At 45.0% G+C, this 17,296-nt stretch overlaps 2 protein-coding genes across 6 annotated transcripts in view; one reads left to right on the top strand and one right to left on the bottom strand.

Moving 5' to 3' along the window:
* DKK3 (dickkopf WNT signaling pathway inhibitor 3) overlaps positions 1-8,047 on the top strand; it is a 42,475-nt gene extending 34,428 nt beyond the window's left edge. For both annotated transcript variants that reach the window (XM_037026378.2, XM_017657448.3), the window contains exons 5-8: positions 3,219-3,311; positions 4,466-4,610; positions 5,331-5,487; positions 6,488-8,047. In XM_037026378.2, the coding sequence (XP_036882273.1) occupies positions 3,219-3,311; positions 4,466-4,610; positions 5,331-5,487; positions 6,488-6,704 (612 nt within the window). In that variant the 3' untranslated portion in view covers positions 6,705-8,047. The remainder of the gene's footprint in view (positions 1-3,218; positions 3,312-4,465; positions 4,611-5,330; positions 5,488-6,487) is intronic.
* A 3,073-nt stretch (positions 8,048-11,120) lies between these two features.
* The window catches only part of USP47 (ubiquitin specific peptidase 47), a 115,228-nt gene continuing 109,052 nt past the window's right edge, over positions 11,121-17,296 (bottom strand). For all 4 annotated transcript variants that reach the window (XM_037026374.2, XM_037026375.2, XM_037026377.2 and 1 more), the window contains 4 exons: positions 15,746-15,876; positions 14,228-14,275; positions 14,007-14,137; positions 11,121-13,193 (listed from right to left, as the gene is read on the bottom strand). In XM_037026374.2, the coding sequence (XP_036882269.2) occupies positions 13,019-13,193; positions 14,007-14,137; positions 14,228-14,275; positions 15,746-15,876 (485 nt within the window). In that variant the 3' untranslated portion in view covers positions 11,121-13,018. The remainder of the gene's footprint in view (positions 13,194-14,006; positions 14,138-14,227; positions 14,276-15,745; positions 15,877-17,296) is intronic.

Raw genomic sequence — 17,296 nt, 5'->3', positions numbered from 1 at the left:
GTGTTTCCCTGTGAAATGACTGCATAATACAATACTTTAATCAACCCCCTATTTGGGGCACTTCTGTTATTTCTGGACTGCAGATAATGTAACAACGTAGCTTTAAGTAAGGGTCCCTGTACTCAGACAGTGGCACATGCAGACAAGTGTCCCTGAGGATAATCACCTAGAAGGGAAATTACTGAGTCAAATGACATATGCATTTAAATTTTTGATAAATGCTGATAATTGCCTACAAAAATATCCAGTTCACTTTTAATTACCACCAAATCATCTAACAATGCCCATTTCCACAAATCACTACCAACATTGGATATTATATTCATTTTCTATTGCTGCTGTAACAACTTCTTATAAGTTTAGTAGTTTTAAAACGACACAAATGTATTATCTTACCGTTTTGGAGGCCAGAAGTCTGACGCAGTCTCACTGGGCTGAAATCAAAGTGTCGGCAGGGCCGTACCCCTGCAGGCTCTAGGAGAGGGTCTGTGCCTTGGCCCGTGGCCCCCTTCCATACCCAAAGCATGGAGTCTGGATGACTCTGGACCCCTCCCCATGCAGTATCACTCTAACACAGAGTCTTCTGCCCCCTTTTCCACTTCCGAAGCCCTTATTGCATTGGGTGCACCTGGATAATCCAGGACTCTCTCCTTAAATCATCAGGTCAGCCCATTAGCAACCTTAATTCCACCTGTGACCTTAATTTCCCTCTGCAGTGCAATGTGACTACTCAGCAGGTTCCAAGGAGTAGAACCTTTTTGCAGGTGGGGGTGGGGGGAGTATTATTCTGCCTCCCACAGATATTAACCTTTGTAACTGTTTCCATTTTAGGTGAAAACATGGCATCCTACTCCTTTAAATTGCATTTTCTTGTATTTGTGAGGAAGAACATCTTTTTCCATAGGAGAGGCAAGACAGTTTCTGTTGTGAATTGGCTGCTCAGTCCTTGGTCTCTTCTCCAGTGGGTTGCCTTTTTCTTTGTTGTTTTCCATTGAATTGTAAATTCTTGAGGGCAAGGGCCTTCTCATATTCACATTTGCATCGCAGAGCCTCAAAATCTGGCCAGATTCGGAGAAGGGCCTTGATGCCTACAGGCCCTCCCAGCCCATTCTCCTGCTGTTCTGGAAGAAGCATCAAGGCCCTTGCAGCTGAACTGGCTGAACTGACTGTGTCTTGGGGCGTGTGGTGGCTGAGATGAGGTGTGTCTCCTGGCTTACTCACAGCCCATGGATTTTTCAAGCCACAGTGGCGTCAGACAGACCTAGTGCCTAGCCTCCAGCTCAGCCCTTAACTTGGGCAGCCCCTCCACCCAGTCTGAGCCTCAGCTTGTACCATAGAGACAGTGCTGGTAGTATGCTGACCTTTGAGGGCTGCTGGGCTGGAACAAGACATGGACCTCTCCTTTTGGGAGGGAGAGCTCCCCCTGCTGAGCTGCCCCGCTTGCTGTCGTGATCGGAACCGTGGGCAGAGCTGCACGGGAGGGCTGAAATGAGCGGAACTCTGGAGACACCGAGAAGAGCGATTTCATGCCCTTCTTCATGGCGTCTGTCAGGCAGTGCGCTGTCCTTTGGCATTTTAAAAGAAGTCACAGTGAAGACTTGAGTTGCTCTTCAGTTATTCTGGGTGTCAGCCCTTGTCTCTCCTGGAGCCCCTGGTGAGCACAGGGCCTGGCGCATGGTGGTGACGTGTACCACTGTCTCCAGGTTGGCCTGTTCCCTGTCATCCTTCAGAGGGGCTGAGGGAAGATGGTGTCCAGTGGACCAGTGAGACAGGCTGGGCATCGGCGCCAGAGCTGGCATTGCAATGGCACTGTGCAGAGGCTGAGCCGACAGCTGCCCTGGACCATGTGCCCAGTGCAATGTTGGGCTGTGGTGTTGGCCAGAGGTCACCTAGAGCTGGACCAGGGAGAGCAGCCACCTCCCAGTGACAGAGCCCCATTCCCCAGGCTACCTGGCCAGGGACTCCCTGCTGCCTCCCAGGCCTACACACGTACTCTTGCTTCCAGGGTCCCTAGAAGCCCTGCTGGCAGACTCCCTGTCCGTACCCATCTGAACTCAGTTCAGAGCAGAGGTAGGAACCAGCACCAGCCACTTAGGCCAGGGCCTGTGGGCTTACTGATCTGCCTCCTCATTCTTTCAGGGTGGAGCACAGCCTGGTGAGAGGGGAAGGCAGGTCCTTCTCTTCCCCAGACCCTTCTGGAAGGTTTGCTAGAGCTCCAGTGTACCCGCCTCAGGGGGATCTTTCCCATCCGCTTGTCCCTGAAAGCCCATCGGAGCCCTTGGCCCCTGCCTGAGGGCTGGTGTGGGAGAGAGTCCCCTGACCCCACATTAGCTGAGCTACTTGGGGGTCCCCTTGGCCTCTCAGATCTTCCATTCTCAGGCTAGCAACGTGGGGAAAGTAATCTCCCCCCCGCCCCCTGCTGGGAGGAGTCACAGGTAGAGCAGGGTGGCGGTGCCTGCCTGTGTGGGCGCCTGTCAGGGCTCCTCGGTGCTTGGTCTGGTTGTGGCCTCCCGCTCCTCCTGCCCTGCTTCCCTTGTAGCTGCCGTTTCATTGCCTGGGCCGGGCAACAAGCCCTGGAGCTGACACAGCCCACGGAGGCCTCCCTCTTGTGGGCCTCGGGGCCTCCGGGCCTCGGTGCTCAATAGACTCCCTTCCTTCCCTCCCACCCTCCAGGCGGGGCTGGCCACCAGAGGGCACCTGGGCTGGCAGGCCCGGTGCCAGCCAGCCCCCTTCTGTCCCTGGGAAGCTGGGCTGCCTTTGCCCGGCAGTCCCAGACCCGATCAGGGACCCTGGGGAGGGCTTGCTGTGGCTGCAGCCCTTTCCCAGTCGGCAGGGCCCCGGGTGGGCCTGGACTCCAGCCCCTCCTGTGCAGCCGCCTGGGGCCTGGAACTCATTAGTTCTTTTATTAAATCCATCTGCTTGAGTTGAAGAATGCCCGCGAGTCTGCTCCCTGCCCGGGTGTGTGAGGGGGAGGGCAGCACAAACCAGATTGTGTGGACGGGTGTGGCATCCTGGAGGGCAGAAGCCCAGGCAGGCCCGCCCTGTGGCAGCGTGGATGTTGAAGAGCTGGGGCTGGGGCTGGGGCAGGAGGGGAGTGGGGGCCGCCTGATTGCCCGAGCCTGTGGGGTAAGGGCAGTGGTAAGACGGGGCTTTGCCCTTGCGGGCACTGTGGACTGCTGACCTGCCTTTCACTGACGAAGCTGTGCACCGCCCCCCAGGAGTGCATCATTGATGAGGACTGTGGGCCCGCCAGGTACTGCCAGTTTGCCAGCTTCAAGTACACCTGCCAGCCGTGCCATGAACAGCAGACTGTGAGTGTGCCCAGAGGCATTCGTGACTGCACTGGGGCCGGAGGCTGGGTCCCAGCAGAGGGGGCCTGGGGGAGAAGGCTGGGTTCCCCAGAAGCCTGTTCGTTCACACTTGGATGGGGCTGACCTCCAGAGTGCCTAGGGAGCCGTCTGCAGATCTGCTGCCACCCCTGCCCACCACAGAGCTCTGGTCCCATCCCTGACTCAGGATGACAGATGGGAGAGGGAGGGAAGAGGAGGAGGCTCTACTCCTGTCCCTTCCCCTGGGGAAGACCTGTCCCAGCAGACATTGCTACAGTCCCCGGGGCAGGGAAAGGACAGCCTCTCCTTCCCAGCCTGCAACCCACTGCCCAGGTCTTCCTCCTCCTCTGCCCAATCAGACAGGGCAGAAGGAGGGCCAGGAGGCAGCCAGGGAACTTCCTTGACGGAGATGCATGGAGAAGCCTGAAGCCAAGGGGGCAGAGACTCTCCCTCCACCCAACACATGCCTTGGACTTAGCTTTATAGGCTCATAGACTTTTTTTGTCCTTTTACCTTAAGATTATAACACAACACAATAACTAGTTTGGAAAATACAGGGCTTCTTGCTTGCCTGATGGGTGCCCCCCGAGGTTGGGCAACTGCCGCTGTCCCGGCCTGCCTGCTCAGTGCCATCTCTAGTTGCCTTCCCTGGGCGACTCCAGGCCATGGCACCCACACACCTGCTGCAGCCACCTGGCCTTCTGGGCTTTGGGCCCTGATTAATTAGATACCAGAATCACACTGTTGCTGGTCTCCTTCCTCCTTGTAAATCACCTTCCTTCCTGACCTTAGGGACCTAAAAAAAGGAAGCAAGGCACAAGTCTGGGGGGCAGGGGGTACTGAAAAAACACGCTACCATCCTTGCAAAATCTCAAGCTGTGTAGGAAGACTCAGATACATGACTCTCCCTGGTGCCATTTTTCTAGTGTTCTAACCCCTCATGTCCTCACCAGCCTAGCTCCTATCTCCACCCTCTTGACTTGTACCAAAAGCCACAGAGACCTTGACCTTGGTTTCTTCCTCTAATGGGGCCGTGGGTTAGCCCGGCTGCAGTATCTTCCGGATTTCTGGGCTGGGCTCAAGGCTCTCCCAGGGCCATGAGCCAGAGGCTGTTGGGCTTTCCCACCTCTCTCCAGCTCTGCACCCGAGACAGTGAGTGCTGTGGGGATCAGCTGTGTGTTTGGGGTCACTGCAGCAAGACGGCCACCAAAGGCAGCAACGGGACCATCTGTGACAACCAGAGGGACTGCCGGCCTGGGCTGTGCTGTGCCTTCCAGAGAGGTGCGTAGGGTCCCCTCTGGGGACAGGGCAAGACTTGTCCCAAGCTGCACTGTCTTGGGTCTCCTGAGGCCCTGCCCATGCCAGCCACACCTTTTCAGGGCCCCACATCCCGGGTAGGTTCCCAAATGCTCACTTAGTGTGTGACCCAGCCCCCCAGCCTCTGCCTGAGTAGGGGTCCCAATCTGGAGTGGAAGACCATTTCTCTCTCTCTCTTTTTCCCTGTCAATGCCTAGAAAAGTTACATTTTTTCAAGGTGTGTGAGCCCAGGGCAGGTGGGATTTGAGTAGCCTCTCTCCATCCCCTCTACCTTATGCTTACCCTTTTCTCTATACTCACTTCGGCCCATTTGGGAATCTCTCTGTCCCAACCTTTCCTACCATACCAAGCCCAATCCCAAGGCCTTTGTTGGTGCTGTGCTCCAGCCTTCAACACCTTTCTTGCACTCTTAGTCCCTCTAGACCTGTGGCCTCAAAACCCAGCACAAGCCTGCCTCTTTCAGGCAGTCCTCCCTACATACTCCAGCCCTCCTGGCCTGTTTTCTCCTGAGTGCATGCGGCCATTTTGTTTCTTCTAATTGCACCTCTTCAATCCTAATTTCCACTTTTGGGTTGAGGTTTGAAGGCGGGAGGCTGCACCCTGTCTCTTCTCCCTCCCCTGGTGTCTGCCTACTTGATGCTGGGCATGGAGGAGTTAGCAGGTGTGCCTCTTGCCTGGCCCCAGACCTCTTGTTCCCTGTGTGCACACCCCTTCCGGTGGAGGGGGAGCTCTGCCATGACCCTGCCAGCCGGCTTCTGGACCTCATCACCTGGGAGCTGGAGCCTGATGGAGCTTTGGACCGATGCCCATGTGCCAGTGGCCTTCTCTGCCAGCCTCACAGGTGAGGTCCCACCTGCTCTCCCTACCGGGGCAGAGAGCAGACAACATGCCACCCCCGTGGGGACTCAGGAGCAGGAGTAGAGGAGAGATGTGAATTTAGTTTAGGATAGGTTAAACTTGAGGGGTCCATGGGTCTTCCAGAGGAGGTTTCAACAGCAGCCAAATCTGTAGGCCTGGGGCTCAGGAGAAGGAGTGGCTTGGGCTTCCTAGGAGCCCCAGGATGGTGGTTAAGCCTCCTGAGTGGATGGATCTGGGAGAGGGAGTTGGGGGAGAAAAGCTGAGGGCTGAGGAGGGAACCCACACCTGTCACAACGAAGGACAAGCAGAGGTGACCGAGAAGGCACAGTCAGAAAGGTAGGGGCCAAGCCAAGAGAGTGGGCCACCACATTAGAGGGCATGGCCAGTGGTATCAGAAGCTGCCAAGACTGAAGCATCAGCTGAGCCGTGACCAGTTCTCAGTGCACGTCTCACTGGACCTCTCAGCAGCTGCTCTCCAACCTTCTGTTCCTGCAGAACCCAGGTTGCTGGGCGGACAGGCAGAACCGCCCACCCTGGACTTCCAGGCCCAGGGCTCTCCAGAGGCCCAGCAGACAAGGCTGTTCAGCTCCTGCTCGCTGTCAGGGATGCCTCCTGCCCGGGGACTCAGATGGGCGGGGGGCTGGAGGGGCACCTTGTTGCTGTAAACTTTCAGACCCTGGTGTCCTCAAGGCCTTCCTCTAGGATGCTGAGCCTGAGTTAGTCATAGGCAGGCCGACCTGCAGCTGGAGCAGGGAGCTGCCCCTCAAGTACCTTCTCCGGAAGTGGCCCTCCCTCAGTAAGATGTTGACAGGAAGTTAAGGCTGTTGAAGAGATGTTACAGGAGGTGTTTCGAAGGTGGACAGAGGCAAAGGCATGGCCTTCGCTTCAGGCCGGGGCTTCAAGCCCAGCTCCCTCATGCTGAGAGGTGGGCTTTGCCCCAGCGGGGAGGCACTGCCCGGCTGAGCCACAGCCCCTCTCCCCAGCCACAGCCTGGTGTACGTGTGCAAGCCAGCCTTCATTGGGAGCCGCATGGAAGAAGAGAGCCTGGTACCCAGAGAGGTCCCCGAGGAGTACGTAGATGGTGGCTTCATTGAGGAGGTGCGTCAGGAGCTGGAGAACCTGGAGAGGAGCCTGTCTATGGAAATGGCACTTGGGGAGCCGGGTGCTGCCTCTGAGCTGCTGGAGGGAGAAGAGATTTAGACCCAGGGATGTCCTTAAGGCAGACATGTAATAGAAATAGCTAATTTATTTCCCCAGCTGTGTCCTCTAGGTGTGAGCTCACCGGGCTTTTTCCCACAGCCTCTGTCCAGTTCATTTTCCCCTTGGCTTGAAGTGGAATGAGGTGCTGTGCATTGGTCCAGCTTCCCCAGACTGTGCCCTGGGAAAGACAGGCATGTGTGGGTGCTGGGTGTTGGGGTGAAGGCAGAACAGGGCTGCTAAACTGTGCCAAATTATTGGCTTCTTTGCCTTTGCTAGTTGACAAATGGCACCTTTCATTTTGTTCTATGTGGTCTGGAGAATTGTTGAAGGGCTGGGGATAGAAAAGGACCCAGAATTTCCCCATGACAGGTTATAGGGAAATGTTGACTCACACATGTGGAGAAGAGTGGCCTGCTTTGCAAACATAAACCTGGCAAAATGTAACATTGATTTTTCAGGCAGCGCTTCCCCTGAGCATAGGCAAGCTGTGCCTTCAGCTGCTGCAGGTGAAATGTTTGCCTCACTGTGTCACATGCATTCAGCCTTTCAGGCAGTGTTACTCAGCTTCTACCTCTGTGCCAGGGCAGCAGTTTCAAATCTATAGACAGGCTTTTAACCATAGCTAGTGATGGGGGGGCACTGTTAGGATCTCTTGAGGCTCAGACATCCAGCTGCTTGCCCAAGTCACACAGCCAGTGAAGACCAGAGCAGGATTTGACCCAGTGCTCTCCCCACTCCTCGCCATCAGCCTTGTTACCAAAAGTACCCTCTAAAACGAGGAACGATGGGAACTTTCCTTTTTTGAGGCATGTCTGGAATTAAGGTCAAACTAGTTCACATATCCCTGTAAGATTAAACTTCCACTGTTAGAAAAAGCAGCGTTCTCCCAGTGTAGATGATAGCAATCATCCTAATGTCAACAAATATTGTTGACACTGCCCCACTATGACAATTAGTTAATGTCAGTAACTTTGAAGTTGCATGATTGGAGCATAATGTATGTTAATTTGCCAGAAACAGTACTTAAGTCATTGTAAGGCTAGGATTATAAATGAAATTTGCAAAATTACTTACCAGCAACTGAAGACCGTGATCAACCACATGGAGAAAATCAAACCAAGCAAGGCTCTATGAAATATGGTTGTAATATTCAAACTGAGAGCACTGGACAGTATGTTGTTACACAAATGGTATTTTCAGATGCCATGGACTCTTTCCATCATGTATTCATCCAGAGTTATTAAAATTTAAAGTTTCATATGGTATAAGCATGCTTTAAGTTTTAAATTATGTATAAACACATACGTGGCATTTAGAAATCAAGCATAAATCACTTAAACTACTGTTTTGTAGTTCTTGGACGTCATTTTTCCTTTCGGATTTGAATAAATATAAAACCCTTTCAGGCCAGAAAAAATAAAATGGAAATGACTTGCACTGTCAAAAAAAAAAACACCCAAAACCCCAAAATACTCTTCCATGGAAGTAAATTTTCCAGACAACTGAAGCACGCTTCTTTTAGCATCCAAATTTTTTGGAATTGTTAACCATTTTTATTGGGAATTAGTCTCGAGTAATTCTGAAAAAGTAAATGGAATGCATATGACTTTTCTTGGGAACCTTCTTTAATCAAATGCAGTTCTGGGTCATAATATGTAAGTTCTTCAGGCACTATAATAATAAAGCTACTTCATTTAACTCATGAAGAAATGGAGGCTCACTAAATGATAAAGTTAGAAATTGAACAAAAACAGTATCTAGTGTGCTGAATGCCCAGGATATACTAATAATTTTAAGATTATAGAGCTGTTCTCTATTTGGTGTCAGAAATCCTCAGGACCACTCTACCTCCTTATCACTGAGCAGATATTTACTGGGAGCCTCCTCAAAACCAGGTGCTGTGATATGCTCTGGGGGTGCCAAGTTGATCCAGACAAGGCCCCTATCTTGAAAGCATCACAGCCTAATGAGGGAGAAACACTAAATCCAGCACCCTTACAAAGCCAAGTGTCCACTCAACATCAGGACAGTGTCATGGGCAACGCAAAGGATCAGTTGGCTTGGGAGCACTGGGGTGGGAACTGGTCTGAGAGATAACAGGAGTTTATCAGGACACTAGAAGAAACAAGGAAGGGCATTCTGGGCCAGGGCAGAGGGAGGCAAGAGGGACAGTATACCGTGGTAACTGCAAGTACTTCACAGTGGCTGGAAGACAAGGTAAATTTCAGTGTTTGGACAAGAGGCTGAAAATTACTTCAACAAAAATTTAGAGCACCTATTTGTCAGGCCCTGTATTAGATGCCAGGGAGACAGGGGTACCTCAGATTAAACTTATATTCAGGTATATCATCCTGCTCCACTTCATCAGAGCCCACTTCCAGTGAGAAACTGCATTTGATAAGAACACAGTGGGCATGGTTACTAGAAAAACAGAACCACTGCTATTTGTATCTCAACAAGTTGATGCTCCTTAATTAAACAAGTCACTTAAACATTATTAGAGAGATTGAATACTGAGTGCCCTCTGTACTGGGGGAAGGGACAGGGTGGGAGCAAAGGTAGCAGAGGGGTGACCATTGTCCCCACTTTTCAGGCAAGTCTATAAGGTCCACTATAGCTGAATTCCTACTGAATTCTCAGACTGACCAATCAGACCAGCTTCTTCTTACAGATTAGCTGGTGAGGGGAGGGTGCAGCACTGCTGTCACCAGGAGGGGGCAGAGCATTCCTCTCAATGCTGTTTTGCACCCCCAGCTTAGCCCCTAGTGGTTGGGGAATTTGTTTCTAAATGGTCATAACGTTTTAATGCACTCTTGATTTTGTCAAGTATTTTGGTTTCTGAAAGCCAGTTTTGAAAATTAGTTATTGAAAATAACTAAATGATCATGTAATGCTCCTCTTTCCCACATGAACAACACTGAAGGGGTATCTTGATTTCATGTCTGCCAAGCACAGGTGGCTATTTTATTTGGGTCATGATCTTCTTTGCTAACCTGAGAAAACATTTTAATAGCCCCCTAAGAAGCTGTACATTCACACAATTTTACATTGGATTTAAGGATGAATGGCCTTATAAGGCTTTTGATGGATAGTGAACAAAATACTGGTTTTTCAAAAATTACACAGAATTGTTTAGATGGAAGTTTTATTTACCGAACAACAAATTTGCTACTTCAGATTATCTTCTATGCCATGTAGACTACAACCTGTAAAGCACAAGTTTAAAAATGTTGGTTAGAGTGTTGATGCAGAAAAGGATGAAATTCAGAGGGAGAACTATAGTAGCCAATCGAAGAGGAACTAACAAATGAACCAGAGTAACAAATTTTATTGTATTCCATACATTCACAGGTCACTTCCACATTTACTAACAACACTGCAGTGCCCTGATGCTGGGCACTCTTTTGGCCTGGACCAAGCTGCAAGTCTGTAGTTCTCCTTTTCTGGCCTAGAGATGTGCCACAATTTTCTAACAGGGTAGCCTGTCAACCAACAGCTACTTGACTACCTTCCAGCCGAGGCATACATTCACAGGCCCCCCTCCCCACACTGCCCTACCCCCATTTTCCCAGAATTTCTAATACTTCCCATTCTGAGAGATCATCAAACACTCCAATGTGGGGCTCCCTCACTAGCTATTTTCATCTGATCATGACTACTCTCTTACTTATACTTCCTTAATTTGACAAGTGGATGTACAGATCCGCTAAGCACAATGTGGTCCTGAAATTCTAACTTTTGCTTCTTTGGCCAGAAAGTACCCCTTGCTTTTGACACTTATCTCAGAATGTAGTACTTGGTTCTCACAGGGCATGTCTGATTGACACAACCCATGTGCTGCACTGTAAAAGCTCTTCAAAACCTTGGTGTGACCTGTGAGAAGCAGGGTCATGATTTATTGCATCTGGGCCCTGTCAGCCTCAGGAGATTCATCAGGTAAGTGATCAGCAGATTCCATTGCCTCTGGGCTTGGAACATTTGATCCACACAGTGCTCTGACTCTTGGCTTACAGGTACTCACTTGATTCTCTGAATCTGAGGGAGGCTGACACACATTAATCACCATCCTATAAAGTACTGTTTCTGCCAAAAATCCACTTTGAAAAGTTCACCACAACCTTTACAGAAATTATTAAGTGCAACAATGTGTTTTCACTCTACCAGGCACTGAAAAACAAGAAGCTTTCGATTTATCTTTACTATGTGAAATATATTTTCTTTACTCTTGGTATTTGTAATATGCCTGCAGTTAGAAGCCACACACACACACACACACATACACACACACAAACAGGGCAGAAGGCACACAATGAGGAGGTGTAAGAATGTTACCTATTTAGTCATAGAAACATTAAACCAAAGTGAGTCCCAAAGCCCATTTGGTTTATATATCAGCCTCTTCTGCTCCACAGTCAGTCCTTGAAAGCAGAAACCTGATTTATTAACCCCTATATTCCAAGAAAGTACAACCAAAAAGCTGTCACATTACATCAGAACATCCAAGTGATCTATCTGAAGGACAAATCACCACAAATGCTTCCAAGTTTTTCATCTTGAGAATACCAATTCCACTAATGCAAACTTAGAACAGCATTTCAATCAAATTTAGCAAAAAGCTAGTTTTCATGGAATAAAAATTAGCCAGAAAAATACCTTAGAAAAGCCTTTCTCCTGACTCCAAGAGACCTTAAAGACATTATGAACTTTTCAATTATTATATCCAAACTTCAGAGCCAACATCTTCTAATACTATTTACTAATTATATCTTTCTTAAAAGGAAAAAGGGTAAAAATCTGATTTTGAAATACAGTATCCTCCATAGTTAAGTATTAACATCTTTACATCTCTTATGAAAACTTTAAACATACCTTATCATAGAAATGGGAATTATTCAATATACATTACAAAATGTTACAAAGAAAACAAATCTATTCTTAACCCAGATTCTTCCATAAAAGTTTAATGACTAAAATAACACAACAGAATGAACAAATGTTTTATTGGCATGTTCATTGTTGTAAACAGCATCTGGCATGAAAAAGTTTTACCAAAATCTTTTTACTGATTTTTATAAATTAGATGGCATTTTCAAAATTTACGTAGAATTGTGTTCATTGAATAGTCATATTTAGCAAAGCAAAAACTTGCTGATTCTAATAGACTTTGCAATGAAATCATGTTGACTGAATCAGCCTGTGCCAGGACCTTACTTACTAGCAAGTTTGTTCAATACAATATTAAGACGTTTCCCCAAAGTTAAACTACATATGACTACAAAGTAACTCCAAAAATTAAAGTGGGACTTAACAAAGGTTCTAGAAGATTCAAACTTGAAGTAAATCTTCAAAAGTAAATGTACAAAGAAAAAAACCTGAAGCCACTGAACAAGAAAACCTCATTAAAAAGGGCAAATACAATCGTATGGGACCCAGCACTGAGGAATCTCACTGAGGATTGCATTTACATAGACTACTACACTTCCCAATGTACACAAATGTACATCATGAATGATATGTGAAAATAATAACCATGGGAAATAGTTGAACTTTAGTTATGATAACTCAATAGGATCGATTTTATTTACATGCTGAATGAACGAGTGAAACGTATTGTCTACATCCATAACTTACGCACAGTCAGTTATAATTACAATATTGCAGCGATGTGAGCTGCCACCTGCTGGGAGCGGTCTAAGGGAAACATACTGATGTTCCAGAATAATGTTTTAATACTTAGCAAAAAATGAAACAAAATGAAAACACAACTTAACAATTCTTTACTAGGTTACAGCTGGTTCTAAGAATTTCTTCAGTGCCTGTTTTTGCTGCTTTCCAAGAGTCAACACACGTTGCATTTACTTCCGAATTGTCAATGAGGTAATGTGTGTATCAGTGAAATGAACAGAAAATTCATTCATTCATGGCCTTTGCACAGCTTTTATTATTAAGCTATGAGCATCCTGCTTGAGGCTAGTCTTACTAGCAACTATGTGCACATTTGTCTGCAGTAAAAGAAGTTTACTCATCCCTCTTTCCCCTTTTCTGGTAGTAGGTTTTGCTTTTTTATTTTTTTTGTTTTTTTTGCACATCCCTTTTCACATTACAGTACATTTGACTATAGTGCACAACATGATTCCATGTTCAAACAGTGGCCCACTGGGCACTGAGCTTCTGATTGGTGAAGGGCAGTCCAATCAGTGCTGGTGTCACCAGGTTACCCCTAACCATGTCCGGCCATAATGGCACTACACAGTAGCAGTGAACCGTCTAATTAAAACCAAAAATCCCCCAGGGAAAATGCTACACTAGCAGAGTCAGTCTTGAGTCAGATCTTTATTTGGTGCTCCATCCAGATATATTTTTAGTGCTTTCTCTTTCCGAGGTGAGTAAGTCACACGATGTCCTGTCTTCTGGAGTCGACTGCTTTCTTTTTTCATGAGTTCATTTCTTTGCTCATCTGTCAACTCCATTAATTCTTCTGTTTTATCCCTACATTTGAAATATTACATATTAGATCACTATAACCATCTGTCTCTATGTTTGAATGCTATAATGCTCCTCAATGAGAAAATGAAATCTGTCACCGATTAAGTTAAATCTCAATACTAAACATACCCTAGATTTCTAAGTGTTTATTATATTAACATAGCACCCATTTCCAAAAATGGCATAGAATACTTTCCATATTATTATAACAATAGTATCATTTATTGAACTTTATAACAGGCACTGTGCCACTTTTTTTAAAAATGCAATAGCTCTAATTCTCATAAAATTCTGCAAGATTGAGATCATTGTCACCATTTTACAGATGAGGAACTGTAAATAATAAAGCTGAATCTGAACTCATATCTGCCAGGCTCCAATGACTATTCTTTTTCCTCCAAATATGTGTTGCCCAACATGGTAATACAATAGCCACCAGCCACAGGTGTCTGCTGAACTCTTGAAGGATGCCTGATCCAAACAGATGTGCTGGGAGTTTAACATACACATAATATTTCTAAGTAAGATGTACTACAAGAGAAAGAATGTAAAATACCTCATAATTATACTGACTACATTTTATACTGATAATATTTTGGACATACTGGGTTAAAAATACTTTTTAAATTAATTTCACCTGTTCCACTTTTTAATGTGGCTCCTAGAAAATTTCAAAATGTAATCTGTGGCTGTCATATCTCTGCTGGTGACGACTACTCTAAGGCATAACAACAGTGGAGGTATTTATAGAAAACAATATATTAGGTACAACAAAAATACTTTATCACTAGAAATAACAAACACTGTGAAGGTTACCTATAAAATATGACTGCACCATCATCACAGATATAAAGAGGCCAGACATTCAGGGTAGAAACTTTAGGATTCCAGTCCAAATCCTGATGAATATCAAGGACAGAAATATCACAGGGAAAAGTTCCTCTACCCTAAGGAAAAAAGAGTGAATGAATAAATCGTGTCATTTGCCATGTCTATTGAGCACTAGTAGGCAGATGAAAACATTTTCATGAGTTTACCTTGGCAAATTCAATGTCTTCCAAAGGAACCCCACTGATTTCACAAAGCTGTAAAAGGAAACATCTTGTATGAATTCATTTCAAAAATTAATTTGCTTAGAAGAGTGTTCTTTTTACTTCACAGAGAAATAACTTGAATTTTTTAAAGTAATAAATGTTTGACACAAAAAAATTAGAAAAAAAGGCAGAAAGTAGAATTCTCTTCTCTGTCCATCCTAAAAATGCTGCGTCCCAGAAATATTAGTTTAGTAGATTCCTTCCATGCCTCTTCCTATGCATACATAAACTACATACACATTTTTAAAATATAAAATTGTATTTATGAAGTATCTCTATATAAGTTTTACAGAGCCTCTACATATAAAGAACAGGATGCAGAGTGACTTCATTCTCTTCAATGGCTGAACAATATACTATTTTATTTCCTATTGATGGACATTGAGCCTATTTTTAATTTTTTCCCAGTTACATGCCACACTATATGCCTTCATGAATATCCTTGCAGACGTCTGCAAATATTTCTTTAGATGTGGAATTACACTTCTGAAATGTTGCTAAATAATGCCAAACTAAACCCCGAAAATATTGTCAATTTAACTACTTAATCAAAGATGCATGAAACTGCCTCTTTTCCCCAAACCTTTATAACTCTCGGTGTTTACTGATTTTCTATTATGAGGCGAAAAAAGCTGTTACTGTTTTAACTTGCATTTCTTCTTTGATAAATTGTCTATTCATGTTTTGTCTATTTTTAAATTAGATTGTTCATCTTTTTCTCATTAATACAGTAGCTCCTTATAAATTATGGACATCATGTTTCATCTGTTTCTTGTTTTACAGCTCTGTTTATGGATTGTTTTACAAAAATTTTTTTGCAGGGGAGGCTGGGCAGATTTAAATTTTATGTGGTCTCTATCTAGTTTCTGTATTAAGCTTACAAGTATTTTTCTTTCTCCAGGATTATAAAAATATTTTCAGTATTTTTAGCTAGTACATTTATCATTTTATTGTTTTTAAAGTACAATCTTAATATACTGAGATATTTATTTTTGTGTTCGAAGTGGAGTACAGATAATAAAATTTTTTTCCAAAATGCCAACTGTCCTCATACTACTTATGAATAATTCACTCTTTCTCCAAAGATCCTTAGAATTTCCACCTTTAAAATCCCAAATGCAAATGGAACTTCATCTAGATTCTTTATTCAATTCTATCTCATTTGGGTTTTTTAATACACATAGCAATTTACTCTTAATAATTTCTAAGTAACCTTAACTATTCAGGGGACAAACATGGTCCAAGTAACAGAAAAGTAAAGGTCCACTTCTGGATGACCAGAAGCCAATATCATGTTTCAAAGTTTCAGGAGCCTAAAGAAACAAACGTGTGTGACACACGGTGTCACAGGAGTGACAAAGAAAGAAAGGTTGTTGAATCAGTGTTTGGCACTTTCTTCCTAGGCTATTATGCAACATAGAAAAAAATGTTTATAGCTCATTTTGGTTAAAGTGAAGTTACCTTCTCTCGCAACTCATCAACACTACTGCTCTCCAACACAACCTCCTGGAAGGGATCCAACTTCATCTCTGAAGGCCTCCACCGTCTTGACAAAACTGCAAGCTGTGACATGGATTTCATCTTCTCCACCCCTATGAATAGGCAAGATCAGGTCATCATTTTATTTTCTCTAGAGGTTCATAATTTGACTTTTCCTATATTGTATAACTAAACAAAAAATTTACTTCAAGTGTAATTCTTAAAAGGGGGCATAAAAGAAAACAATTATCCCAAGGAGTTTTTGAGAGTGGGATATTTACTGTCTTCCCCCTAGCCTCAGAAGATAATTACTAACTCTTTTTGCAAGCAAGCTCTCCTTCCTCCAGTATCTCTAATTCCACTCCCTGCTGCCTCCTGTTACATACTCTTATCAAGTACTCTCTTCCCTGGATCTCCAATCTTTGCTTCTCTGTTGGCTACTACCACACAATCTAAAATCATAATCAAATCATCTTCATTTTATCTTCTTGTTTCACTCAAGCTTTTCATTTACTCCCAAACTTACTGAACGTTCAAAATCCAGGTCAACTGTCATCTATCTCTGTAGCGTACACAAGAGCATATTGTTCCTATTTGGTCCTTAGTACCTCTCATTTTGGAATTACAGGTTTGGAGTGCTGGTTCTTCCACAAACTTGTGTGCATCTTGAGGGTAATCACTGTTTCTTACTCATTCATGTAGCACCAGGAATTAGCAGTGTCTAGCAAATTATAAGTCAATATAATGTTTCTTGGATTTAATCACATGACCTATTTCTCAACTAGTTGTTTTGATGCTAAAATATACACTGAAATGATACTTATTCAGGTACCTGCCAACCAGTAACATTTTCTGGCTAATCCACCTCCACTGATACATACCCAATCCTTCCTAGCAGGGTGACTTCTATGTCCCTCATGGCCTCTTCCTGGCCTCCCTACACAGTGATCACTCCCTGCAGCCCCACACCCCAAGTAGAGTCACAGTCTACAGCGCCTGCCTACACACTATGTGTATAATGTGCTGGTTGTTCCTTGTCTCCTCAGTTAACTTGTCGATTAATCAAGAGTTTCGACCACTGAAATTTAAACCAAATTAGACCTGAAATAGTCTAAAACAGGTGAGGTATTAGTATTACTGAGGTGTATGAAAACTATCATAATATTCTATAGCAATATCCAGAATTTATGATATTTTAATTTCAATGGCAAAACATAAAAATAAAGATCTTTCTAGGCAACAGTAAAGTCACAGAACTCATTATTTCCCTTGATACAATCTCTCCAAAGCCAACTTCTCTCCTACTACCTCCTCTGGAAAACAAAAACAAAGGAACAAAAAAACCCTGTAAATGTACCAATTATCATTAAAACCAGAAGGTATGATAAACACAAGTGCTCTTCTAGGTCACTGTTATGAGTTAAATTGTGTCCCTGTTCCCCGACTCCCCTCAAAAGACATCTTGAGGTTCTAACCCTAGTACCTCAGAACAAGACCGTATTTGGAAACAGGGTCCTTATAGTGGCAATAAAG

This window comes from Manis javanica, chromosome 11 (genome assembly GCF_040802235.1).
Source record: "Manis javanica isolate MJ-LG chromosome 11, MJ_LKY, whole genome shotgun sequence".
NCBI lineage: Eukaryota > Metazoa > Chordata > Mammalia > Pholidota > Manidae > Manis > Manis javanica.
The sequence above is the reverse complement of the archived record's forward strand: the minus strand, read 5'-3'. Positions and strand labels throughout refer to the sequence as shown.